Source organism: Notamacropus eugenii, chromosome 4 (assembly GCF_028372415.1).
Source record: "Notamacropus eugenii isolate mMacEug1 chromosome 4, mMacEug1.pri_v2, whole genome shotgun sequence".
In the NCBI taxonomy this organism is placed as follows: domain Eukaryota; kingdom Metazoa; phylum Chordata; class Mammalia; order Diprotodontia; family Macropodidae; genus Notamacropus; species Notamacropus eugenii.
Genome location: NC_092875.1, coordinates 175399442 through 175426580, shown reverse-complemented (window position 1 = coordinate 175426580; position 27139 = coordinate 175399442). Strand labels below are relative to the sequence as shown.

The window sequence follows — 27139 nt, the reverse complement described above, 5'->3', positions numbered from 1 at the left end:
GGGAGGGCAAATGAGAGGAGGGCGTAATTAGAATTAAATACTTTTGAGGAGGGATAGGGTCAAAAGAGAGAATAGAATAAATGGGGAGCAGGATAAGATAGAGGGAAATATAGTTAGTCTTCCACAACATGACTTTTATGGAAAGTCTTTTGCATAACTACACATGTATAACATATGTTGAATTGCTTGCCTTCTCAGTGGGGATGCGGGGGGGAGGGAGGGAGGCAGAGAAGTTGGAACTCAAAGTTTTAAAAATGAATGTTAAAAATTGTTTTTACATGTAACTGGGAGATAAGATATACAGGCAATGGAGTATATAAATCTTTCTTATTCTCCAAGAAAATAGAGGAGATGGGGATAAGAGAAGGGAGAGGTGTGATGGAAGTGAGGGCAGATTGGGGAAAAGGGTAATCACAATGCATGCTGTCTTGGGGTGGGTGAAGGGGAGAGACTGGGAGAAAATTTGGAATTCAAAATCTTGTGGAAATGAAAGTTGAAAATTAAAAATAAATAAATTAGAATTTTTTTTAAAAAAGAAAGTGATAGAGAAAATGTGAATAATGTAGATTAAACTTAAAAGAATATTATGCATTTTCAAAAACTGGTTGTTAAACATTAACCAGCATACCACTTATACAGTAAAATTTACAGGATTTTTTTTTTAAGAGGAACAAGAGATATCTATATTGGGCATAGATCCCAAGGAAGTCAAAGACAGAGGAAAGGTTCAATATGCATGAAGACATTTATAGCAGTATTTCTATGGTTCCAACAAACTGGAGGCAAAGTGGGACCTAGCAATTGAGGAGTGGCTGAATAAATCGTGATAAAGAAATTTAATGGAATACTGTTGTGACTTAAGAAGAGAAGACTCAAGAATATTCTTCCCAGCTTTGCTCCTGGCTTCTAAACTTTAAAAACATGTTATTTAGTCCTGAAACTTCCCTCAGAGCCTGGGGCCTCCTCAATATGGCACATCTGACCACGCCTGCAGCATTCTCCACATGGACCTTCCCTCTGTAAGGCCTCCCTTTTCCCTTTTCCCATTGATAAGCTCCTTCTGGAGCTTTTACTTTCTATAGGGATCCAGGGTGGGCTTCATTCCCTTTCTTCACTTCCTTTTTCATTCCCCTCTGACCCCAGGTCCTGATTGAGACAACCAAACCAAGCCCCTCAATGAGGTACCTTTATTTCCCACTCCCACCCCTTTCTTCTCAGCTTCCTTTTGTATGTGGTCTTCCTCACCAGAATGTAAGCTTTCTCAAGGGCAGGAACTCTCTTTCCTTTTGCTCGTATATCCCCAAACCTTCACATAGTTCCTGGCACATAGAAAATACTTAATAAATCCTGGTTTCCTTCCTTCTGGGAAACCTGAAAACATCAATGTGAAATAATGTAAAGTGGCATGAATAGAACTAGGAAAACCACTTCTATTAAGATCACAATAATGTAAAACAAAACATTTAAAGACATCACAATCAGCCAATAATTGTCAACGAGCATTTCTGCTTAGGCAGGTATTAAGTTTGAGGTACTATACTAAGTACTAGGGATACAAAGAAAAGCAAAAGACAATCCCTCTCTCAAGGAGTACCCAGTTTAATGGGGGCGACAATATCCAAACTCCATATAAACAAGCTATATGAAAGATAAATTGGAGATAACCAGAAGAGAAAAGGACAGAAAGTCTTATTGTTTAAGGGTTGGGTCTTGAAGAAAGACAGGGAAGCCAGGAGGAAGAGATGAGAAGGAAGAGAATTCCATCATGGGGACAACCAAAGAAAATGCCAGGAGCTGGAAAATGGAGTAGCTTCTGTGAAAAATTGCAAGGAGACCCATTTCATTGGACCACAGAATACATGGGGACCAAGGAGAAGGATAAAGTGAAACACTAGAAAGAAGGAGAGAGGGGTGGCCAGTACTAAAAGGCTCTGAATGCCAAAGAAAATTTTATATTTGATCCTAGAACAGGGAGGCGTTGGAGTTTATTGAATAGGGGTAAGGATTGGGTGAGGAGGACTGACAAGGTGAGCCTTGCATTTCAGTAAGATCATTTTGGCAGCTAAATGGAGGACAGATTGGAGTGGGGAGAGACTTGAGGCAGGTAGACCAAATAGCAGGCTACTAAAGATAGGCCAAGCATGAGGTGATGAGAACTTACACCAGGGTGGTAGCAATGTCAGAGCAGAAAATGGGGCATTTGTGAGAGATGTTACAAAAGTAAAATTGACAGGCCATGGTGACAGATTGGATAGGGAGAATGAGAAAGTGAGGAACTGAGGGTGGGACATCTAGGTGAAATATGAGGAAAGATTCTCAATGGATACAGAGGGAGAGGGGCAAAGGTGAGCTATGGAAAGTTTGAGGAAGGATGAAAAGATTTGGAAAAGCCTCCATGGTGAGGGGGCTGGAGAGTCAGGGAGGTAAAGGGAATTCCTTTCAGCTGTAATGGCCCAATTGAGAACATGTAACATAAACATGTAGTGGATCCAGTCAATATGGTTTCATTATTTTCTCTAGTTTTGGCAGTAGTTAAGTAAGAGCGAAGGTAGCAGATGGTGGGAATCACCCAGGTCTATGACTTGGCAGGGCAAGACTGGCAAAAAGGGGTCATGGGAATAAGGACAAAAAGAAAAGGATGGTGTAGAGCTGAACTGGTTCACTAACCAATCCAGATGGGGAAGGGAGGAGAATTTAGCTAGGGCAGGGGTAAAGGCCTAGGAAAGAACTAAGGAATTGATGAACTGGACATGACAGTGAGGATAAAGAATATGGTTTGGATTTTCATGCAGAAGGAGAGGTAAAATGATGATCAGATAAGACAATTTTCTAATTTGGAAATATGTTTTGTATGACATTAAAGGTATAATTGATATATTGCTGTAGGGAGCAAGAAAATTTGAAACAATTTAAAAACAGTAACATTAAAATGAAGTATAATTTTTTTTAAATGATAAGACAATTTCAGATTTTATAAATGTGGGTGAGAAAAATGTGGGTGGGTAATAGCAAGATCAAGAATATAACTGTTTCTGTGTGTTGCTGAAGCAAGTGGAGGTATAGAGCATAGAAAACGAACCAGTCGAGGACCAAAAGTAAGGGTATTCAAGGCAATATCAATATGGCTGTTGAAGTCCCCTAGTATGAGAGCAAAAGTCAAGTTGGGGAGAAAGACTGTGAGCCAGGCACTGAAAACTCACCGAGGAAAGAAGGGGGATATCGCAGAGGTCAGCAGGCAACACAGTTACCAGAATTCTGATTGTTCGGTAGATATAGATTTATCAAACCTTGAAGGAGGAAAAGTTACTTTGTGATGGTGGTGGAGGTGAACTTCGAAGTAGCAAAAGGGAGCAAGTAGTAATCCAACTCATCCACCCTCAACCAATGAGTAAAGACAATGAGTGAAAGTATGCCCACTAATAGCAAGGCTTGCCCCCCACACACACACATACAGGTACTGGACAACAACTGAGGAACAAAGCACATGCTATCAGAAACAGAAAATGTGTTCATCTGTTTTGCTTTATATTGTTGTGAAGCTATAATAACACTTTGTAATTGAATCTTCATGAATTAGAAGCCTGAAATAACAAGAGGAGGAATCGGTGCTGTGGTTTCCCACTGGGTCTTCTGGGCTCCAGAGTATTACAGAGGTTTTACAGAAGCTCTCTGAATGCCAGTATTTTTTCCTCCTACTATTTCTGAGATTCTCTTTATCTATTAATGTCCTGGATTTTTTTTTTTATGTGAGAGAGTCTTGACCTATGATTTTATCACTGTAGAGAACTGCTGATGTGAAAAATCTCTATCTAGGCAGATTGGCAACTCCTGTAACTTATCATCTTAGAAAGTTACCCAGGAAACTGAGAGATTAAATAAATTGTCTCTGGTCTCTCTGGTCAAACAGAAGTAAAACTCAAACCCAAATCTTCCTTATTCTAACGTTAGACCTCTATTATGCTACAATTCCTCTCTCTGAGAAAATTAACTTTGTTTATTCATTTTTAAACCTTTTAATTTCAATATTTCAGAAGAATTTCACATACTTCAGTAGATTTCAACAAATTTTTCTTTAATCATATTATTAACTTTGACTTAAAGATAGAACTAGATATTATTCTATTCTCATCTTCTCTCACCTCATAATTAGTCTAGTAAATGTATTACAAATTAGAATATGACAAATGCATATGAAGAAAACAGAGTGCTAAGAAGTCAGCTGAGAGATGCCTTCCAGGTTGTGAGTGGTAGTGGAGAATCCAAGAATGCTGAACTTGATGTGTGACTTCTAAAGGACCTTAACAGTTAGAATTCGCTTGTCAACAGGAGATAGGGAGCATAGTTGACATTACAGGTGAAGGGAAAAATAATAAAGATGCTTAATCCTGAGCCCCTCATCCTAGCCTGTCAGCAAACGATTTACAAGTAATGTGTTTTGAAAAATTATAAAAGAAAAATTTTTTGAAGCTTAACCAAGAAAATTTCAATAGAATAAAAGTAGTGTTAGAAGGTGTTTTATTTCTTTCTTCTTCTAAAACTGCCTTCTCTGTTAAAACAGCCTTAGGAAAGGGGTACAACCAAGTCATTAACAGAAACAATAAACTACACTCTAAAAAACAGGAGCTTTAATAACAAGATACAAACTGCCACAAGGAAACAGCAATGGTGAAATTTTAATTTTGATTTTTAGGGGCAAAGGAATCTGTCATAAAAAGACCAAGGTAAAAAAGACAAGACAATGAAACAAAGAAATAGAACATAAAAGAGGTTATTGCACATTTCAAAAACTCTGCAGAGGATATCACCATTCATAATAAGAGGAAAAATAGAAGTATTGCTCTGAGATTTGTATTATGGTTCTCAGGATTCAGTACCTCATGATAAACCTGGGTTGGGAGGTAGAGAGCTGAGGTAGGACTTAATGAAAGACAGGATGTTCATGGCTTCCCTGAATGGTAATTAAGTCATTCCTGTCTTGGGAAAAGGCAGGGCAGCCTAAGGACCACAGCCTTGCTACAGTGTTAAGTACCTAGAAATTGCCTGGTTTACTGAGGACTTTGAATGTGTGCTAGGCACCCATACAGGGCGTAATCTCTGAGTTCCTATTTAATTAAAACTTTTTTTTTTTGTATTATTTTACCAACATCAGTCTTCTGTTTTCCAGTGTAGCCATTAATTCCAGATCTAAATGGGGCTGAGGTACAAGGGAAGGTCATTTTCCTACAGGACCATCAACAAAGGTAAAAAATGAAAATAAAATATTTTTTAAAATAGAGTTCACAGTTCTGAAATGCCCAGGAGAGAAAGAAGACAAGACTCTCACAGTCCAAAAGAAACAATGCTCATTCTCCAGAACAGCACAGATTTTTTGGGGGGTTGTTAATATGCAGTGTGCATCCTATGAAAAGGCCGTGCCTGCACGTGTCTGTTTTCTATAACAGCTGCCAAATGGTCATGGGTTGAACCAACATTTCCCATCTTGCTTAATTTTATCACTATAACACATCTTAGCAGTTGTGCAAAGCACAGTAAGTGCATCAGCTCATGATTTTACATGAAGCTGCTCACCAAGGACTTCTTAACAAATAACCATATGAAGGACTGCTTTTAAAAGTCAGGAAGAAATTGAGAGCTAATGTGTATTTAGGCTTTTGCGTGAGTTCTATCAAGTTCTGGGACTGGTTAGAGAGCAAAGGTGTCCTATTTTTGAAAATAAACATACTAAATTTAATGCATGTGAACTACTGGCATTCTTCAAGGAGATGGAATGTGTAACAGAAACTACAAAGAGGAAAGGACACTGAGATTCAGGTCAAGAGATCCGGGTTCAAGTCCATCTCTGAAAGTTAGCATCAGTGTGATCCTGGGTAAACGTGAACCTCTCTGAGGTTTGAGCTCCATATCTGTGAAATGGGAAGTAGTAATTACTTCACAGGTTTGATGGAATGGAATATGCTCGATAATAAAGTCAAGCACTCTAACTGTACAAGTTAAGGGGATAATAAAAGTTCTGCTGACTCCATCACCTGAAAGAAAGTAGTTGGAGATTTTTGAAACAGAAGCAGGCACTTCTACCATCATCTGAGCACGATTTTCTTTAATGAAATTTGGAAAGCAACAAGGTAGAGTGGAAAGAACTAGGACTAGAAGTAAAGTATACTGTGGTCTAACAGAATCCAGCTCTCATGAAAATGAGCCCTGTGGCCTTGGGCAAGTCAACTTTGGTGCCTCAGTCTTCCTTTACTTAAAGCGAGGGGGCTCCAGTAACTAAGAGATTAGTAAAGGCTCTGCTAGCTCAAAAATTCCACATTTCACGAGATTTTACAACCTAATTCTATACTAGAAAAAAACATATTTCACATATATATATGTACATATATAATACATATGTAATATATAATATTGAAGACATATGTGCATGTGTGTGTATATATGTAGATATAGTTATCCCTTTCACATCACAACTTTCTCCACTGCAATCTAAATATATTGTGGACAAGCATAAGAAATTAAACGGGAATTTTTTGGGAGTTTTGCAGAAGCCAGAGAGGACACATGAAGGCCAACAGTCAACATAGATATAAGGTACTATAAACACTTCATAAAAAGAAAAGAAAAAATTCAGATTTCTTCTCTGGTGTGAAGAGAAGGTCAAAACATTTTACTTGGAAATTGGAAAATTTCCTTTGATCCTGAGGGTTCAAAACCTGAATGAATAATTAAAATAAAAACCATGAGACAAATTACATCTGACTAAATTTACACTACTGAGGCTCCAGATGAAGTGTACTTCTTTTGCCTATAGGACGTCAACCACATTCTTGGTGCTTGAAAAATATTTATTGATGCTCTCCCTGAATCTGGGATAGATCGATCCTCTACACTAGTGATATTAAACTCAAACAGAAAGTGGGGCCACTAAATTATACATAGAGATCCTTTTAGGCTCTCTCTGGGAGCCCATACAAACTTAGAAAGCCACATATTAACATCACCTATGTCCTACTTTGTTTTTTTTTCTTGATTTTGTTGAATATTTTCAAACGACCTTTCCATCTGGTTTAGGAAGCACTAAGAGTACTGTAGCACATTATGCACTTGACAGAGTCTACATCATGCTCCTTCTCAGATAAAACAGTCACTCAATTGTAGGTATTTTGCTAACTCTTCCTGAAACCACTCTCCTCCTTTCCACTCCATTTCCCACTTTAATTTCATTGATTCACTATCAAGTATTATTAGCTCCTAATTGTGCCCCAGTTACTAGATTTTCTCCTTTTTTAAGTCATTATTTTTGTTATTTTTTCATGACTCCTTTTTCTCTACTTCTGACTGTTTTCACTGCTCTCCTTTTTTTTCTTCCCTTCATATTTTAATTTTTCACTGTGGTCCTCCATTTTATTTGGTACCATCAAGAATTTTCTTGTCTTTGCATCTTTTTCAATTCTTTTCATCTGCATATCCCCTGTTTATTTAGCCCCTCTGGGGTTCTTTTTTTTCCTTTTTCTCCTTTTTCTTCTCATACCCTCAACCTGTTTTCCATTGCTTTATGTTGTTTTTACTTCCTACAAACAAAAGAGCTATTTTAATGGAAAAAGCACAAGATGTGCAGTCAGAAGGGACCTGGCTTCAATTCCCAAATCCACCACTTATCCACTGTGTAACCCTGGGCAAGTCACTTAGTTTTTCAAAACCTCTTTCCCCTTCTTCAGTAAAACAAAAATGAGATGATGCACATGAAGTGTTTTGCAAGACTTAGAGAACAATATAAATGTTAGCTACTCACTAGGGTTTCTAAAAAAAGATCCCATCAACAACACCTCCCACTCCATTCAGCAGGGCATCATGCCCCTTGAATTTTTCTCCTGTGGTGGAAATACATTTGCTCTAATCCAGCCATACTTTTTCAAATAATCACTTTGTGACCACTGACATATATTGTTCTAACAGCTTGACAGAGTCAGTAGTACATATACTGCCATGGAATGGAGCACAATTCATATTCTTTTGGGGATGGAATAATCATCCTTGGTTTCATTTGGCACAAAAATTCTAACTGTGCAAACTAGTCCACCACAGTAAGCTAAATCTTTCAACAAACTAGATATTCAATGAAAGTGCTAAGAGACATTTTATTATAAGCCCCACATCCAATCCTTCTTTCAAAGAACTTCCTAAGGAATCACAAAACAGTGAATTTAAGCAGGGAACAGGGAAAGAGAGAGGGTTATTTGCTCTTTCCTTGTCATATGCAATAAAGCAAGCAGAATCTGGACTCCACTATGATTCTACTTTGTTTCTTTTCCTTACTCAGAAATACCATGTAAAGGTTTCTGCTCAAAGGTATTAACCTCTGGCAAAGTCGAAAGTCTCTCTGTCCATTGAACTCTGCCCCGACTGCTCAGCTTACAAATCAACCCTCTGTGACGTTCCAACAGAATGTTGGAAACAATACCTAAGAACGTTACCCTTTGTGTTTTCTATCATCTATTACATTTAATTATGGGCCCCTCAATTTAAAGACACTGACAAACGAGCTTTTCCCAAGAATGATGAAGTGTCTGAAAACTACATCCTTCTGAAAAACAGTTGAAAGAACTAAAGATGTTCAGCCTGGAAAAAAGATTTAAGGGAAATATAGCACTTTCTTGAAATTTTTAAAGGGACAGCCAGTGGAAGAGGGATTAGATTTATTCTGTGTGACTCAGAAGGGCAAATTTAAAAACATTGGACAGGTGTTTCTGGCAGACAGTTTTCACTTCAATAAAGTGTTAAGCTGTTCAAAAATAGAACAGGCTAAAGTAGTTGAGTCCTCCATCATGAAAAAATGTCCAAGTACAAGCTGAAAGACTACCCATGATGGATTTTAGAAAGGAGATTCCTGCTTCAGATAGGAGGTTGGAAGTTAATAATCAACTAAAGTTCCAGATTCCTATGAAGGAACTTCTTTAGGGTCAGGAATCAGTTAAGGGAAGATCTCTAGAACTCATTTTCAAAGTTCATTAAGAATAAATAAAAGGGCATCTGGGGCAACTTTGAAATATTTCATGACATACTGACTCATTTGTATGGGATCTGAATTATAGGTTTATCTATTGAAAGTTAAAAGGCCTCAAAGATCAGTTTATCCAAATACTACATTTTATTTTATTTTTTTGGAGGGGAGAGGGCAGGACAATTGGAGTTAAGAGACTTGCACAAATCACAAGTTAGTAAGTGTCAAGTGTCTGAGGCAAGATTTGAACTCAGGTCCTGCTGATTTAAGGGCCAGTCTTTATTCACTGTGCCACCTAGCTAGCACCAAATATTACATTTTTAAGGATGTGGATTTTAAAGTCCTAAGAGGTTGAAGTGTAGTTCACTGTGGCGCAGGTAGAAAGGAGCCGAGCTAAGATTTAAACTCAGCTCCTATGCCTCAAAATCCAGCACCAATCCCCCTGCACCATGCAATGGTCCACCCATAGATCCTGGACTAATATTATTCTTAACACCTCAGATCCCAATCAACCTGTCCCCCTGTCCAGTTCTTCCCTGAGCACTCACCTATATAGGAATGTTTCTCAATGTGCAGGATGTGACCTAATGACCCTCCTGCCACCTGCCACTAAGAATTGTTTCCCTATATGTAACCTTAACTAAATTTCTTCCAAAATAATGACTTTAATTCTTATTTTGACTCTCATGTTATCTCACCTTCCTCAGCCACTAACAGTGGCTTAATCTGTGCCTCTGGATAGCTTCTTTTCAAGTCTACTCTTCTTTACATGGAGCCAATAAAGAGACCCACAAATTCTTTCATTTTACAAAATCTGAGCACTGTGCTCTGTCTTAACTCAGATGAGTTAAGATCAACTAATCCTGATGCTTCCAGAAACCTAATAACAAGGAAATCATATAATCCCAAGTCTCCAAAAGAAAGGATCTAAAAATACCTACCATCTCCAAAAAGATGTGTCATAAGCTTGGTAAGCGTTTGCTTAAGGTCAAACTCCACCAGCTTCACGGCCTCCAGGGTATGGGTCTCCTGCTTCTGGGCAGAGCGGCTACTTTGTTCAAACAGTTGGAGGGGCTCTCCATCCTTTATGTCACCAAACAACTGTAAATCAAAGAGAATGGTTTGAATTATTTTAAATAAATAAATAGCAAAATTTCCTACCAGGTCCTAGGGGGAAGTTGATGAGGCCATGTCATTCACTAAGTGAGAGAGAAATCCATTATCTCTCTGATCGGTAAACGAATAGAAGTAAGGGGCTATAGTAACCACATTCATTTGGTGCACACTGCGTGTGCAAAGCATACCAGTCATTTTTGTTGTTGTTAAGTTTGTTTTCTATTTTTTTCTATTTAAGACTAGGTCTCCCTATCTTCCCAAGGGTAGAATTTCTGAGGCTACTCTCAGGCCTAATCCCATTACTGCTCAGCCAAGGATGTCCAACCACCTGGTTCCCCACTACATGCCAATACTGAAACAGTGAAAACACTTAATTGGCCCAGCTCACTAGAACTTATTATTCCCAAGCTCAAAAGATCTACCAGACTGTTTCCTTAGTAGTGAGGATTATAGGTAAAGGCCCACCATCTTGAGTTCACATTAGCCACTTTGTAAAGTGATTAAAGAATTAGAGGGCATGCCTCTTACTCTTGATTTCCTCTCCTATAATAAAAATCACCATAATTATAACAAAAACTGCTAGCATTATACAGCACTTTAAGATTTCTGAAACATTTTACATATGTTAATTGATCCTCACAACAACCCTGGGAGACAGGTGCTATTATTATCCCCATTTAACAATTGAAGAAACTGAGGTAGAGAGTGGCTAAGTGATCTGCTCAGAATCACACAGCTGGTGAGTGAGGTTGGATTTGAACTCGGGTCTTCTTTCCTTCAAATTCAGTGGTCTATCCACTGTACCACCCAGCTGAAACTGGCCTACTTTTTTTGCATGTGAGATACACTTTAATCTTTCTTCTAGGTGGTACAGAGAATACAGTCAATGCAGGCATATCATTTAACCAGTGAAATAAAATGACCCATTCTGATTGCCCAACAAAGGATAAAAAACAAATGAGGTCGTAAATACATGGCATAACCATAAAATAATGAGACTGTTGCTATAATACCTATACTAGTGTTGAACAAATTTAGTATCAGTTCAACTAGCTATTGACAATAAGCCAGCATGAATCAGAAAGACAGGTTTTATTATACTCTGAGTATGATATACCTGATCAGCAGTTGATAGGAATGTGCATGATTCACAAAAAAAGATGGATTGGGACCCATTAGGGTCTAGTTTTTACTTAAGAAAAGGCACAAGAAAAAAATGGTACCAACTAATATTTCATATTTCTAGAAGGCAAAAAAAAAAAACAAACAACCCCAGCTTCTAGAAGGCAATATAAACGACAAAATTATTTCTATGCTGCTTCAGGAAATGAAAGACAGGTAGAGGGGATAGAAAGAAAAGAAGGTGAATAAATACATTTTTTTAAGAGAAAAAAAAAGAAGGGAATCATCGAAAAGGCAAATGGAGGAGAAGAGGAAAGAGACATCCTCATCACGGAATCCAAAGTAGCTGTCTGGTAAAGAATTTACTAACATTAAAAATTGCCTTTTGAAAGGAAAGCCACAATGGGTTCCTTCAAGTGCAAACTTTGAGAAGAAAAACAAAAAACCTTGACCTTGTTAATTATTACTTCTGTACTACCATGAAGGAGAGTTTTCTCCTCCCCTCCCATGAGACAATGACTTAAAAGATTGTTGATTCTTAATTGGACATATCTGAGTCTAAAATCCAACATGAGCACCATGACCTCCTTAACTTACAAGACAGGGTATTTGCTCAAGAAACCTTACTAAGTCAATTCCCAGAGATCCTTGTGATCTATGGTTTAAACACTCACCTTTGCTGATATAGATCTCATTGCATTACTAATAAAAGAAAGGGAGCCCTACCCTCAAAAACCCACCCAAGATCGGAACATTAGCTGAGAAGTTGAGGAGGACACTGCAGTAACAGGAATGTTGGCCACCCAACTGCTTGTTCCATTGTGGGCCTCCCCACTCACTGGTGTGAATCAACAATGGAGAGTGAATGTTGGAGCAGGGAAGTATCTTTCAACTCTAGGACAAAGGCATCTTTTCCTAATTTTTTTTTTTGTTCTGAATTTAATGAACACCCAAAAAAGAGAAGACTCTTTATCTAAATATAAAGTAGAAAAGGAAAAGATTATATGTAAAACTGACCATCTGGAATAATAATAACAGCACTTAACATAGCATTTAAAGGTTTGCAAGGTGTTTTACAGACATTATCTAATTTGATTCTCACAACAACCCTGGGAAGTGAGTGCCTTTATCATCAACATTTTATAGATGAAAAAACTGAGGTAGACATAGGGTAAGTAAATTGTTCATGGTCATAAAGGTACGAAATGTCTAAGGCGGAATTTGAACTCAGGTCTTCCTAACCTGAGGTCCAATAATCTGTACACTAGGCCAGGTAGCTGCCTCTTTTTATCCATCTATATTATGTACAGCTTACTTTTTTCCTAAGTGTATAATTACCCATCTTATTTCTATAGCTGTTCTGCTTTTTGGTTTCCCTCTGAACTTCCTTCTGTTTACTTGTGTGGATTTTTAAGGATGCTTCAATAACATTGACAAATTCCTCCTCCTTCTCTTTCCAATACTTCCCCCTCAAATCTCCTTTTTGATCAACAGCAAACATCTGTGAGTCATCTCCTCTGACTGTCACTGGAAATACATATATGGTGGTTTATGAAATAAGTAAGCTAAAGGATCTATACAAGGTTCAGCCCAATTACCTTGGCTTCCTCAGCATCATGTTTTAACAAAAGCTAGAACAAAGGGCTTTAAATATCAACCTACCAAAGAGGACCAGTTCTTGATAAAATCATCTCAGAAAGACAGTCAATATTTCTAGAATTGAAAAGAGCATAAATTTTTAAGGAAGGAAGGATCCTCAGGAATCATCTCATCTCACTTCTTGATAATACAGATGAGGAAATGAGGCCGAGACATTAAACTGCCAAGAATTAATTGATGGCAATGTCAAGATGAGAATTATGTCTTTTGATTCTCAGTCTGTTTTGCCACTTGCCAATATTCTATTTTTCCACTTGCTTGAGTTTATGTTGCAGAGAAAACATAGGTATATTATAAGATTCTATTTCCACTAAAGGCATTTTAGAAGTGTCTACAAGACAAAGACCTATGATATATGGCACATTTCTCCCCAATCTCTTCACGTGGCTTGACATTTTGCTATGCAGATAAACACAGGTGAATCAAAAGACAAATTCCATCCCTACTATAGCTCTTTCATGAAGCCAGGCTCACACAGTTCACTGTTCACACAGCGGGAGGAAGAATAACTATGAGAACATAATTGTCAAAAAACGTTAGGGCAAATAAGGAACCAACAAAATATCACCAAGATGAAAGCCAATGGGATATTTCAAAATGAAGCATAAAGTAAATACAAGTAAAACTGAAAACAAAAAATAAATGAAATTTACTTTTTTACCAGGTGCTGAGAGAGAAGTACAATATGGCGAGGAGGGGGTATAATGAGAATAGAATTTCAATGTGATGTTAGCTCTGGGAGCAAAAGATCAAATCATTCTTCTGCTCAAATGCCTGCCATGTTTCTCCATTAACTATTGAATAAAGATAGAAAATATGGAATAAGTTAAAAAAAATCATATTTATAGTTAGGAGTCCTAGGGTTTGAGGACAGAGTTGGTAAAGAGTTGGTAGCTACCTAGCCTTATTCAAGTCATTTAACCTGAATGAGCCTCAATTTTTAAAATGGGAATTATAATACAGAGTTATTGTAAGAAGTATGGATTCCTCCTCCTTTTTTTCCTTCTTCTCCAAGTACTGAATGCTTTCCACAATATAAATTACTTTTATCAAATGATCTCACACTCCAACTCCTATTATTCTCTATTGTCTGGCCCAAATAAACTGGTCAATGCCCTTAAATCTTGTACGCCCCCTTCCATCCCTTGCCTTTGTTCACGTGCTATCTCTTATGCCTAGAATGGGTCCCCCAAGCCCATCATCTCCACCTTCTGGAATACTTCACTCCCTTCATCAAAGCACAATTCCAATGTCATATGTACCAGGAACTCGTCTATGTTCTGCATGGAATATAGTGATCTCTCATTCTTTGTTTCTTATCTTTATATGCTTAGCACTTATCCTTATACATACTTTATTTGTTTGTTGAATAAATCAAAAGAATTTTGAACAAAAGTATCAGGGAATGACTTTCAGAAGTATTTTTACCCTAAAATGAAAATTGAAAAGAAATCAGTGTCTGCCTATTACATTTAAAGACATGACAAAGGATGTGAAGTTAGAAGGTACTCATATGCCTACTTTCTCAATTTTAGAAAATTCTTCTCTGATACATAGAGTTCTTGAAAACTATGTAAGCAAAAGACAAGATACTTTTAGTTCCTACCAAGCTAGAAAGACTCCTAGACCAAGCTTAGAGATAGTTTTTTGTCTGAGAGGTTCCTCACTAGACCATATAAGGTGGAAGAATCTTTCAACTTTAGCAACATTAGAAGACTATCCACTAAGTTGTAGAGGGACTAGCCACACTAATAAAACCACAGATTCTTGAAGTTTGGAAGTATAAAAATGGTCTGTGTATTCACCAGGAGGACCCATCATGAACACAAAGAGTGCAAAAGAATAGTTCAGTTTTCACACACGATCTTGTATGGCAGACATCTTCACTAGTACATGTGACCAAGACAATGCAGAGAATATATGAGCCTACTACATAAACTGCTTATTGGTTACAAATCAGCATTTGACTCAGTAGACCAAAATGTAGTTTTAAAGATTTCCTTTAGGAAAGCTTTCTCCCACAGAAAAATTGAAATCACATAGGATTCCACATGTGACTACATAGATAACTTTATTCAGTGATGCACTGACTAGATCAAATGAGGCAACAAACAGGGAGAGGCATGCTAAACAAAAGCATTCACTGGTGTCACAGTGGATATCGTATGAGGAATTCAAATAAAAGGCAAGGTTCTTGAGATACCCCTATTCACAAATAACACTGTGATGGATTTGTGGATGTGGGAGAAAAGGGATAGAAAAATGTTACTCACAGCTTAGCACAGGGGACAAGATGATATCTAGCCAACACGATATTCTACAAAACGCAATAGGTATGGGGAGTGGGGGAGAGTATATTTGGCTAGAATGAGATGTATATGTAGCTAGAACACACATTACAAGTTTCTGTACAAAATGTACCTGGAGGCTCAGTGGTGGGTAATAGACTATGGAGATATAATCCTAGACAATAATTTCTGGCATAGCCTAGGAAGCCCCTCTTCTTGTCAGTGTCCCTGAAAACAAGTGGTTCCTCAAGGATGTATACCAAACATATATCAGGAATAATGGGTTGTAGGAAAGACCCCCTTGTAAAACTCTTTTGGGTTCCAAGTCTTCCTACCTAATGCCCCTTCAATAATGCCACAGGCACTTCTGCACTCCAGGGTAGGCTTTTATGGTGCTGTGGACAAAGCACACTCGCCAGGAATGTGAAGACTGGCTAAATCTTAGTAGGTAAAACATTACTGCACAGACTCAAGGAGAGCTAAGCAATGTGATCTAGAGTTACGTTATATAGTAGAAACCTCTCTGCTCTGAGTTCATGCAGTAGACAACCACTGCCAGATATGTATCTACCACAATGAAGAAATTACCTAGCCTTTACTGGTTATTATGCTCAAGATTCAGGCTTCAGAGAAAACCTAAACAATTACGACAATTCTAAGAAAGCTTCTTAAAGGAAAACTTACGTCAGAGTGACACAGAGAAATAACAATCTCTTGAGCCATAAAAGCTAAAGAAAAGATAGAGCCACAATTCCACGCTTCCTTCAACTTCCTTCAACTAAGCTGAACTTAACTGAATAGTTATAATCTCAAACATCCCCTAAGGAAACAAATTTTATCAAACAAATTACTGATTAAACTATATTGAGAGAATTCACAAACAGACTGATTGAAGAGGAAGATTTACATGATCTCAAGGAGTTAGGAATAGTTGAGATCCTTCCTCAGGATTCTTATCTAAGGAATGCTTAAAATTTTAAAGTAAATTTTTACATCCAATGGGACAGATTTTGGTCAGATAAGGTTAATATTAACTAAATTTGCAGGAAGAATGACTGAATCCAAAATAATAAAAGAAAATAAAAATTCCCATAACAGCTACATAAAGAAAGAAGGGGCCATACATCTAAGCACAATTACATGTAAAAACTATTTTTAGCATTCATTTTTTTTAAAGTTTTGGGTTCCAAACTCTTCCCTCCTTCCTTCCATTTCCCCTTCCCTGAGATGGCAAGCAATTTCGTATAGGTTATACATGTGCAAACATGCAAAACATACTTCCTTATTAGTCATGTTTTGAAGAAAAAAACACAGACAAAAAAAACTCACAAAAAAGAATAAAGTAAAAGTATGGTCCAAACTGCATTCAGACTTTATCAATTCTCTTGAGGGACATTTTTCATCATGTCCTTTGGAACTGTCTTGGATTGCTGTATTACTGAGAGGAGCTAAGTCATTCACAGTTGATCATCATACAATATTGCTGTTACTGTGTACAATGTTCTCCTGGTTCTGATCACTTCATTTTACATCAGTTCATGTAAATCTTTTCAGGTTTTCCTGAAATCATCATGGTTGACACCACTTATAGCACAACAGTATTCCATTGCAATCATATACCACAACTTGTTCAGCCATTTCCCAATTGATGGACATCTCAATTTCCAATTCTTTGCCACCACCAAAAAACCAGTTACTATAATCACTTTTGCACAAATAGGTCCTTTTCCTTTTTTTTGAAGTTTTTTTGGGATACAGACCTAGTAGTGGTGTTTTTGGTCACTGTTTTATAGTCTTTTGGGCATAGCTCCAAATTGCTTTCCAGAATGATTGGATCAGTTCATAATTCCAACAGTGAATTAATGTCCCGATTTTCCTACGTTCTCGCCAACATTTACCATTTTCCTTTTTTTTACCATAATAGGCAATCTGATAGATGTGAGATGGTACCTCAGAGTTATTTTAATTTGCATTTCTCTAAAAAATAGTGATTTAGAGCATTTTTTCATATGACCATAGATAGTTTTGATTTCTTCATCTGAAAACTGTCTTTTCCTATCTTTAAGCATTTGTCAATTGGGGAATGAATTACATTTTTATAAATTTGACTCAGTTCTCCATATATTTGAGAAATAAGCCTTTATCAGAGAAACTTGCCATAAAAACTTCACCAGCTTTCTGCTTTGCTTCTAATCTTCGTTGCATTGGTTTTGTTTGCGTAAAAACTTTTGAATTTAATGTAATCAAAATTATTCATTTTACATCTCAAAATGCTCTCTATCTTTTGTTTGGCCTTAAATTTTTTCTCTTATCCATAGATCTGACAGGTAAACTATTCCTTGCCCTCCTAATTTGTTTATGATATTGCCCTTTATGTCTAAATCACATACCTGTTTTGACCTTATCTTGTTATACAATATAAGATATTGGCATATACCTAGTTTCTGCAAATCAGAGAATTTCAAAGTTGGAACTCAATATGATTCAATTCAGCTAATATTTCATAAAGGATGACAACTCAGAGTCAGAAGGGACCTTAGAAGTCATTTAATCCAATCCCCTCTTTTTAGAGATGAAGAAACTGAGGCCAGGAGAGATGAAATAACTTTCCCAAGGACAAAATGGTCATGAGTGTCAGAGATGGACTTTGTACCGCATTCTTCTGAAGACTCTTGCCATTTTAGTAAACATTCAGCAGGATGTGCAAGATACTGTGATTCCACCCTAAACTGCTTCCTCATGCACAATATTTACTTGCTAAAACAGAAAGGATCTTGCTAGATATTAGCCAAAATGTAGGAGGGGGAAAAGAGGAGCTGATGCAATTATTTTGCAAAACAAAATTTATTCAAGCATCATAGTTTTAAAAACACTTACCTGGCACATCATAAGGGCTTACTAAATACTTACTGACTAACCAAAAAAAAAAAAAAATGTGGAAAGGACACCTGAAATTGATTTGAAATTTTAAGCAACTGAAAAGTCAATCAAGCTATTAAACCTCTAATGTAATTAACTTTGGATTCATAAAATTAACATCTAACTAACTACACTAAACATAGATCTAATAACATAAATGTAAGTTGGCTGAAATGAGACACTAACAGCATCTTTGCCTTTGAATGGATCTGAGAAATATTAAGGCATGTATCCAGAGATTTCAAGCTGTCTCAGAGAGAAAAATATTACTGGTTAATGTGACCAAACAAATTGGCCAGGACCCTTAGCCAAGTACAGGAACATCAGGCCCTTCTTATGTACACACAGCTACATCTAGATGACCTCAGGGCATACTATCCATGAGTGGGCAGAAGTACAAAGCAATGACGCCATAGAGAAGCAGCTCCCATTATACAACTTTTCAGGTCCTGTTCTGAAGACAATCTTGCTTCTCTGAGCCTTCTGTAAGATTAGCAACATTATTTGGTGCTTTGCATGGGCTTGTTTAGATAATGCCAAACTTATTCCTAAAGTCATGACAATGTCTGAAAACCTCTCTTGGTGGGGCAGGCAGAATTTTAATCCACAGAAATTCAAGTTGTTCTTCCTCTGGCTACAAATTCTCATTGCTCTAGAAGAAATATCTTCCAAAGTCATTTGCATGTGCATCAAGGATGGACGATATATTTGTAAGCAGATATAGAAGTTTAATTTGATTGCATGGCTTTATTAGAGAGGCTCATATTGAAAGAATTAGCACATTCACCATAAAGGAAGAAAAGATTGCTTCCAATTAGATTAACTCACATACATTTTTGAGGGGGTGGGTTGGGATGGAGGATGGGGGAGGGTGGCATCTTAAATTCATGCATGAGTGCCATCTAGTGCCCCAAACAATCCACTGCATGAAAACTAGTAGAGATCTAACATACAGAGTCATGTAAATTTGTATTTCTGTGAGCAAAGATACAACGATTTGGGACAAAAGAACATGAGAACAGTTAAGAAACTGAAGAAGATGAATGCTGATACTAGTATTCATTCTAAAGATAAGGAAAATGAGGTTGATGCATTGAACGACTTGCCCATGCCACACAGCTAAAGTAATGTGTTGGAGGTGGAATTCTAATGCTAGTCTTTCCTGAGCTTTACACTCAGTCTAGTATGCCTTGCTGCCTCTCTTAAATCAAATATAGATGTATAATTTTATCTTTAATAGAAATACAATCTTATCTTTCATTATGATGGCTTAAATTTATCACTAAGAACATCAGTTATTGCACTGTGTTGTAAATGTGGTGATGCTTTCAGATCTACTGAGTTGGATAGGAATGTTAGCCTTTACTCTAAGATTCTGAATTATCAGGAAGTCCAGAGCAAGTGGGTCTGGAGATCCAAAGCTAAGAACATATAAAGAGAAGCTTCTGGGCATACAGAACTGAACATTCCTCTATGATAGGGTCACCACCCTACACTTAGCGAGTAAATAAATATTTTTAAGACCCCTACTATGTGCTGGGCATTGTGCTAAACTCTGGGCATCCAAAGAAAGGCAAAAATTAGGCCTTTCTCTTTAGGAGTATACATTCTAAAAAGGGGGGTGGCATATAAATAACTTGGTACACACAAGACATATACAGAGAGAATGAAGGCAATCTGAAAGGGAAGACATGAGAAGGAGAGGAAAACAGGAAAGATCTACTGTTGAAGGCAGAATTTGATCTAAGTCTTAAACAGGAAGCCAGAGAAGTCAGGAGGCAGAAGTGAGGGGGCAGAGGATTTCAAACATGAGAGGTGGACAGAACAAAGGTGTAGAGATGAGAAGTGCAATGTTGTGTTCACAAAACTACAAAAAGACCAGCATAGGTGGTTCCTAGATTCCTGGAGAGGAGTAAAATTTAAGAAGGTTGGAAAGGTAGCAAGGAGTCAGTTATGCAAAGTTTTAAATTCTAGATAGAGGTGGTTATATTTGATCCTGGGGGAAGCCAATGGAACTCGCTGAACATGATGTGTAACATGGTCAGACCTACAGTTTAGAAAAATCAGATTGGATATGAGTGAGCGGTAGACAGACTGGAGTAGAGGGAAACTAGAAGCAGACATATCAGTTAGAAAGCCATTGCAATAGTATAGCCAAGAGGCAAAAATGACTTAAACCAGGAGTAGAGTTGTATAAATGGAGAGAGGTTTTACATGGGCAAGATATTTTAAAGGCATAAATAAAATATTTGGCAAGAGACTGGGTTAAGTAAGATGATAGAGAGTGAGGAGTCAAAAATAACAATGAGGTTGTGCCCACAGATGACTGGGAAGATGATGGTGCCCTGGTGGCAACAGGAAAGTTTGAAAGTGCAGTAGGTTTGGCAAAGAAAGGCAATGACTTCTGTTCTGAAGATGTTGATTTTAAGATTACTATGGGAGAGCCCATAAGGATGTCCAAGAGACAGAAGAGGGAGTAGGCTGGATATATAGATCTGGGAATCGTCTGTACAGAGCAGACAATGAGCTGCTGAGAACACCAAGGGAGAGCACATAGAGTGAAAAGATAAGAGGACCCAAGACAGAGCCAGTGGGAAGGCCCGCAGTCACTGACCATGAAATGATGGAAAAATCAGCAAAGGAAACTGACAAGTGACCAGGCAGAAAGAGAACCAGGTGGGAGCAGCATCACAGAAAACTTGGAGAAGAGAGAGCATCCAGAAGAAACAGATGATCAACAGTGTCAAATGCTACAGACGGGTCAAAGAGAACCAGAATCAAGAAAATATCACTAGACTGATTAAAATACAAAAAAAAAGAAAAGATATCAAACTATAGCTAATCAAAGAGGGACAACTAGTATATAACATGCCATGCACATCTCACACATCTTAGTAGAACTAGGAGCTGATTGTGTGAATGAAGTCTAGTAAGAGTAGAGAGAGCCAAAGGATTACAGACTGCAAAGCAAATTAATTAACTGAAAGAGCTGGAAGGAACCTAAAGTCATCTAGACCAACCTGAGCTTACATAAGAAGAAACTCAAACCCAGAAAGGTAGTGATTTGTTCCATAACCAATCATAATCTCCTATCTTTACATCTCCTAATCTTCTTTTTCACTGTGACCTCTAGTCTCTCTCACCTTCTGTACTCTTCCTACCAAGGCCATGACCCATGTCTGGCTTCACCTCCTTCTCTTTCCAATCTGGACCCTAGAGTTAACCAGGTAAATGTCACACTGTCTTCCACTCTTAAATCTCTTAGACTATAAACTCCTTAGGGACTGTCTTTTGCCTCTTCCTGTATCCCCAGAGCTTATCTCAGTGCCTGGCCCATAGCTGAAATTTAATAAATGTTTATTGATTGACTGATAATTGAAATGGTACATAAGATATATTTTTCTTTCAGGCTTTGCTTGTGATGTTTTGGAGTTGTTCTCATTCAGGTTTGTATCTTGAGTATCCCTGTTCTCATAATAACTTTTAATTGTGGGCTTTTTTTAGTTCCTAGTTCTTACTGCCTTACGTTTCAACTTTGACCTTTGTGTTAGGGCCAGTCTGTGCACAGCTCTGGAGGAACTGTCTAGTCTGTATTGCTCCTATTTTATGTCCTCTGAGGTCCTGGTGTTGTTTTCTTAGGGTACCCATAATGTTTTACTCTAGGATGTCAAGGATATTTGTCTGGGGATCTCCATGCTTTCAGTAAGCCCAGAGCTGTCTTATGTAGGGTGAAGTCCAAATGATGTCCTCCTGGTCTGAACTGTGCAAGTTCCTGATCTGGGTTTGGGTCTGAGTAATACCAACATGAGCTTATCTCTGACTGGAGATTTTGCTGTTGGACTTAGCCACCAGCCAGATGGAAAGATCTGTGATTCCAAGGACACAAGTACAGGCTTGTTTTTGATTTGGGTTTCCTGCCCCAGTTATTCCACTGTAGGTTTCAGACTGAGCATTAGACTAGATCTGATTCTTCCACTAGAGTGAAGGCCACACAGGTGCTGTTTGCTTCTGTCCATGCCCTTCTCTCATTGTTCTCCCGAGGATCTGTGACTGCTACTTTCCTTGAGGGGAATCTGGGGTGCTCAGGGAAGACTAGCAGATTCTGATGGGAGGGCTTGCTGAGCCCTTTTCAGGGCTGCTCACCCACCTTTGGTGTCTACCTGTCCCAACTCTTACCTGTGGCTCCAAGAAGTTATAACACATGCACCAGCCACACCCCAGTAAAACCACCTCAGCAAATGGAATAAACCAGGTTGAGGGCAACTAACAGGCCTCTAACCCATAAGTGAGGTACAGATATGTCTTCCCCAAGCATGAAGATCTCCCCCAGTGAAATGGGTGGATGAAAACCATTTGCTCCAATAGCCATAAAGAGCTGAAGGAGGAGCTGTGGAGCACTCAGACCTTGGTCAGACATCCTGGGCCACCACCACTGGTCCTGGATGACTTTGGAAAAGAGAGTGAGGCTAATGATTTTGTGTGACTCTGCTTCCCTTAAATCCAATCCACACACAAGTCAAGATGTCATCATGCGATATCATTAGTCCTCCTTGAAAAACGGAGGATAATAATTCCCTTTTGTCCAGTACTTAGCCCAGTATTTGGTACAAGGTAGGCACTTAAATGCTTGGTGATACAACTTGACCATAGCTATTCATTCTCTACCAGTCCTGGATATTTCCCACCATATACACAAGCAGCTGATGATGTTGGAGAGAGGAATTCATTAGTGCTTACTGGGTCTATTACAAATGTTAGAAATTTTCCTACCTGGGTTCTCTCCAATACTATTGTGAATATATTACCAATTTCTCACTTGATATAAGCTCCATTATGTAGAAAAAAGGACTATGTGGATCTATGGACCATAAGATTTCCAATAGGCTAAAAAGAGAGTTAAATATTAACAAAGTGTGATCAAGTAAAACTATAGAAAGAAACAGGGGATCAGTCAGTAAAGGAAGACCACACCCTAAACCACCATACCCAGCGAGAAGGAAAAATTCAGTTTTTTCACTATCTACCAATGAGAAAGGAGCAGAAAAGAAATCTAAATCTGCTAACTCCAGTCTCAACATATACATAGACCAATGCTATATGTGGTTGAGATAATATGTGCAAAATGCTTTACAATCTCCATTGAAGGAGGAAGCCCAGATCCAGCCATGTTTTTATTTTTCACCTAACTGTACTCCTTTGGATTTTGCCATGATGTCCTGCCTTAGCATATCTTCCCTACACCATGATTTTCATCTTCTTTTTGCTTTTTCTCCATTACATTGTAAGCTCCTTGAGGGTTAAAACTGTCTTTCTTTTTCTTTCTTTTCTTTAAAATTTCCAGAGTTTAGCACAGTGCCTGGCACAAAGCAGGCTACTTAATAAATGTTCAGTGAATGACATATAAATTTTACTTTAATTAGCATTATTATGTTATCTAATTTCACCTGCAACCTTACTGAGGAAAGGAATTCCTCCCTAACTCTTCACACTCCTCTGTCTGGGATTTAAAACCCTTCATAACCTAGGTCCAGGTAGGATTTCAGGCTCCCTACACATTATTCCCCTTTACAGACACTGAACATTCAATTCACACCTCCTTGTCTTTATCTGGCTGTCCCCAGTGTTAGAAATGCCCTTCTTCCCCACTTCTACCTCATAGAATCCTCAAATTTCTTCAAGGCTCAGCTCAAATGCCACCTTTCCTTATACCTACTGCTACTTTCATCCCCATATTACCTTGCATTTACTTTGTATATATTTCTTAAATACTCAATTTCAACTCAATGAATAGTCATTATTATTTACTAATAATTTAATAAGCATTTAGTAGATGTCAGGTACTGGGGATACAAATAAGGAAAAGATAGTCCCTACCCTCAAGGAACTTACAATCTAACAGGTAATGACAACACAAAAAGAAGCTGGAAGGGGTTTTGGGGAGGGAGGAATACCAGGGAGTGAGGGTCTAGGCTGAAGACATTCAAACTAAGCAGTAGCTGCAGATGCAAACTAAAAAGTGAAATCCCGCCCTCTATAAAAGAAAGCTTTGTGAGGTCTTCAGGGCTCCATCCTCCAGTCCTCCAATCAGAGAAGACAGTAGGCTGAGGGAGCTGGGAAGGTGCTCAGTATCCAGTTTTTTTGTAGCATGGTGATGAGATTTCAAGTGATGAGGTTAACAGTGGGAGGGACATCTTGTTCCCAGGAGTTCAAACCAAGTGTAGTGTATATACTACATACGCATAGTTTCTTCACCTAGAATGTAATATCCTTGAGCTTAATAAATGCGAACTGATTAATTGATCATCCAAAGTCACACCAGCAGTAAATGATGAAGTCAGGTTTTGAAGCATAAAATGTTAAAAATGGAAGAGGATTTATACCAGCCTGTTCATATTAAAAATGGAAGAGGATTTATACCAGCCTGTTCATAAAACTGCACCCCTAAGAGGAAAAGTGACATACCCCTGGTCACACAGCAAGTTATTGACAAACCTGGAACCAAAACTCAAATCTCCTGAACCCCCCAGGAACAGTGTTCTGTTCCCTATGCACAGCAGTCCTTAAATGCTCAATAATTGTTTAATTGAACTAAAATTGCCATAGGAAGCAGTTGCTTAAATGTAAAGTAACCACATTTGGAAAGTGAAGGGTAAGACAGTAGTCTAGGTATACATTTTTGATGCAAGGATTTCTCTGTGGCCACAGAGCCACTCACATAATATCTCTTTTAACATACAATCCCAGATATAACCATTGGACTGAAAAGATGATCATCCAGATATTTCTTTAATAATTATCACTGTGCAGGACTGAAAAGATGATCATCCAGATATTTCTTTAATAATTATCACTGTGCATTCACAAGACCTTATTATATACACTAGAAATGGACAATAGTATAACAACATCTTCTACAATCTAACACTAGTTTCTAGTTTTCACCCTTTTGCATTCTGAGATACTAATACTTTTAGTCAGGTGTCTAATGAAGGGTCTGAACATCACAGCTCAGTGTCCCCCTGCTCATCTGTTTCTGCTGATTCCCAAGCACAGACAATAATCCATTCTTAGAAAAGGCTTTGCTTAAAAAGCATTCACTTGAAAAGGAAGCCTTCAGGAATGCTGTTGCATTCAGAAGTTCAGACCATGGGAATCTTCCTTAGACAGGTTTCCTGAGACTACCGAGGGCAAGCAAATCATTCTTGTAGAGATACAGCCCTGGGCCTCTAACAATGACAACCCTGTATGTTTGGTGGCTGCACTGCTTATTAATTCTTGCCTTGCAAATGAAGTAAAAACCACTTAGAAAAATTCTGCACGTTCACACTTCTTACCTAGGAAACTCCCATGTCTTTATTTCCCCTGAAAATGGCAAGCAAATTCAATTATGTTATTCAAATCTAACTGAAGTATTTCAGCAAATATTAAGTATCCAAGATGCTTCAGAGGAAGGATGGGTGCATCTTAGTCAAAGTGCATAGAGCTCCATCCAATAGGATTTCCCATTCTTTTTTGTACAGTGTTCAATATGTTAAACTGAGTGAAATGCCCTCTTTACATTATTTGGGACATTCTCTATGTTAAAAAGGCCTACTGAAAAACAGCTTTGTCCTGAGCCTTGGCAGGATGTCCAATCCTAATTTAGCTAATTGTTATTGAATCCTTCCTGTCATTCACTGGATTTACTATGACTCACCATGTGTCAATTCATCAAGTTATAAGGATTAACACTGGGGTAGGAATGCATTAGAGCCCTACCCATAAAGAGCAGAATTTATTTTCTCCCCACTGTTTATCTCATCTCTTCTCCTTGTGACTTTTGCTAGTGAATTTGATGGGAACAAACTGGAAAGAGCCAATGTACCATGGTGATACAAAAATATATAGCTGGCTTCATGGATAAACCACGTGCCTAGGAGTTGAACATGGTTAAATGTCAACTAAGCAAAATGTTGGCTGTAGGAGGAGCTTGCGTTGTTTCCCTTTGTTTCTCCCAAATATATATTTATCCGTTGTCCCTCCTTTCCCCCCTAAATAATCAGAGAACAAAATAAACCCAAATCTTAAGCAAGACATTTAAAACTGTGGTTTTGAACAACATTGTATATTTGCCCCTTTTGTTGTTTTCTGATTGATAAAAGATATAAAGATTGCATTCCACCAATCAGTGAACCAGCATTTATTAAGTGCTACACTGTGCAGGGCACCATGCAAGGAGTTAGAGATAAAAATACAAAGCAGGAATACCAGTAGTGCCCATTGAGTTCACATGAATTTTGAAGCTATTTGATATTATATCCTTTAGGTAGCTCAAGTTAGTTAAAGGTGTACCCAGCATCCTTTCATTTCATAGACTCTCAGTGTCAGGTGGAAATTCAGAGGTTATCGATATAGTGCAGGCTGGAGCTGATGGTTAAACAAGAATTCCCTCTACAACATAACTAACAAGCAGGCATTCACCCTTTGCTGTAAGGCCTTCAGTAAGGGGGAGCCATTCTACAGCTGGACAGCTCTAATTGTTAGGAAGGTTTTCCTAACCACAGGCTAAATTTGCCTCTTTGAAAAGTCTACTTATTGTACTGGTTCTGCTCTCTGGGGTCAAACAGAAATTTAATACCCTTCCCAAGTGACAGGCTTTTAAATGCTGCTACCCCCACCTCTGTATTAATTTGCATAAGTCTTGCTACAGTTCTTGTATTCTTCATGTTCATAATTCCTCCTGGATTAATATTATTTAATTATATTCATGTACCTACAAGGCAGCTATGTGGCACAGCAGATAAAGTGCCAGGTCTGGTCTCAGGAAGATCTGAATTCAAATACAGCCTCAAAACACTTACTAGCTGTATGACCCTGGGCAAGTCACTTAACCCTGTTTGCCTCAGTTCCCCATCTGTGAGAGCTGAAGAAAAAAATGGCAAACCACTCCAGTATTTTTGTCAAGAAAACTCCAAATGGGGTCACAAACAATTAGACATGACTGAAACAAGTGAACAATAATTCAAGTGCCATAAATTTAGCTATTCACTAGTCATTAGTA

At 38.1% G+C, this 27139-nt stretch overlaps 1 protein-coding gene across 12 annotated transcripts in view; it reads right to left on the bottom strand.

Annotated features, from left to right (window-relative positions):
* The window catches only part of FARS2 (phenylalanyl-tRNA synthetase 2, mitochondrial), a 643321-nt gene that overhangs the window by 454958 nt on the left and 161224 nt on the right, over positions 1 to 27139 (bottom strand). For all 12 annotated transcript variants that reach the window (XR_011965889.1, XM_072603731.1, XM_072603724.1 and 9 more), the window contains one exon: positions 9937 to 10096. Coding sequence is in view for 11 of the 12 variants with exons in the window: in XM_072603731.1 (XP_072459832.1) it covers positions 9937 to 10096 (160 nt within the window). In the remaining variant the exon portion in view is untranslated. The remainder of the gene's footprint in view (positions 1 to 9936; positions 10097 to 27139) is intronic.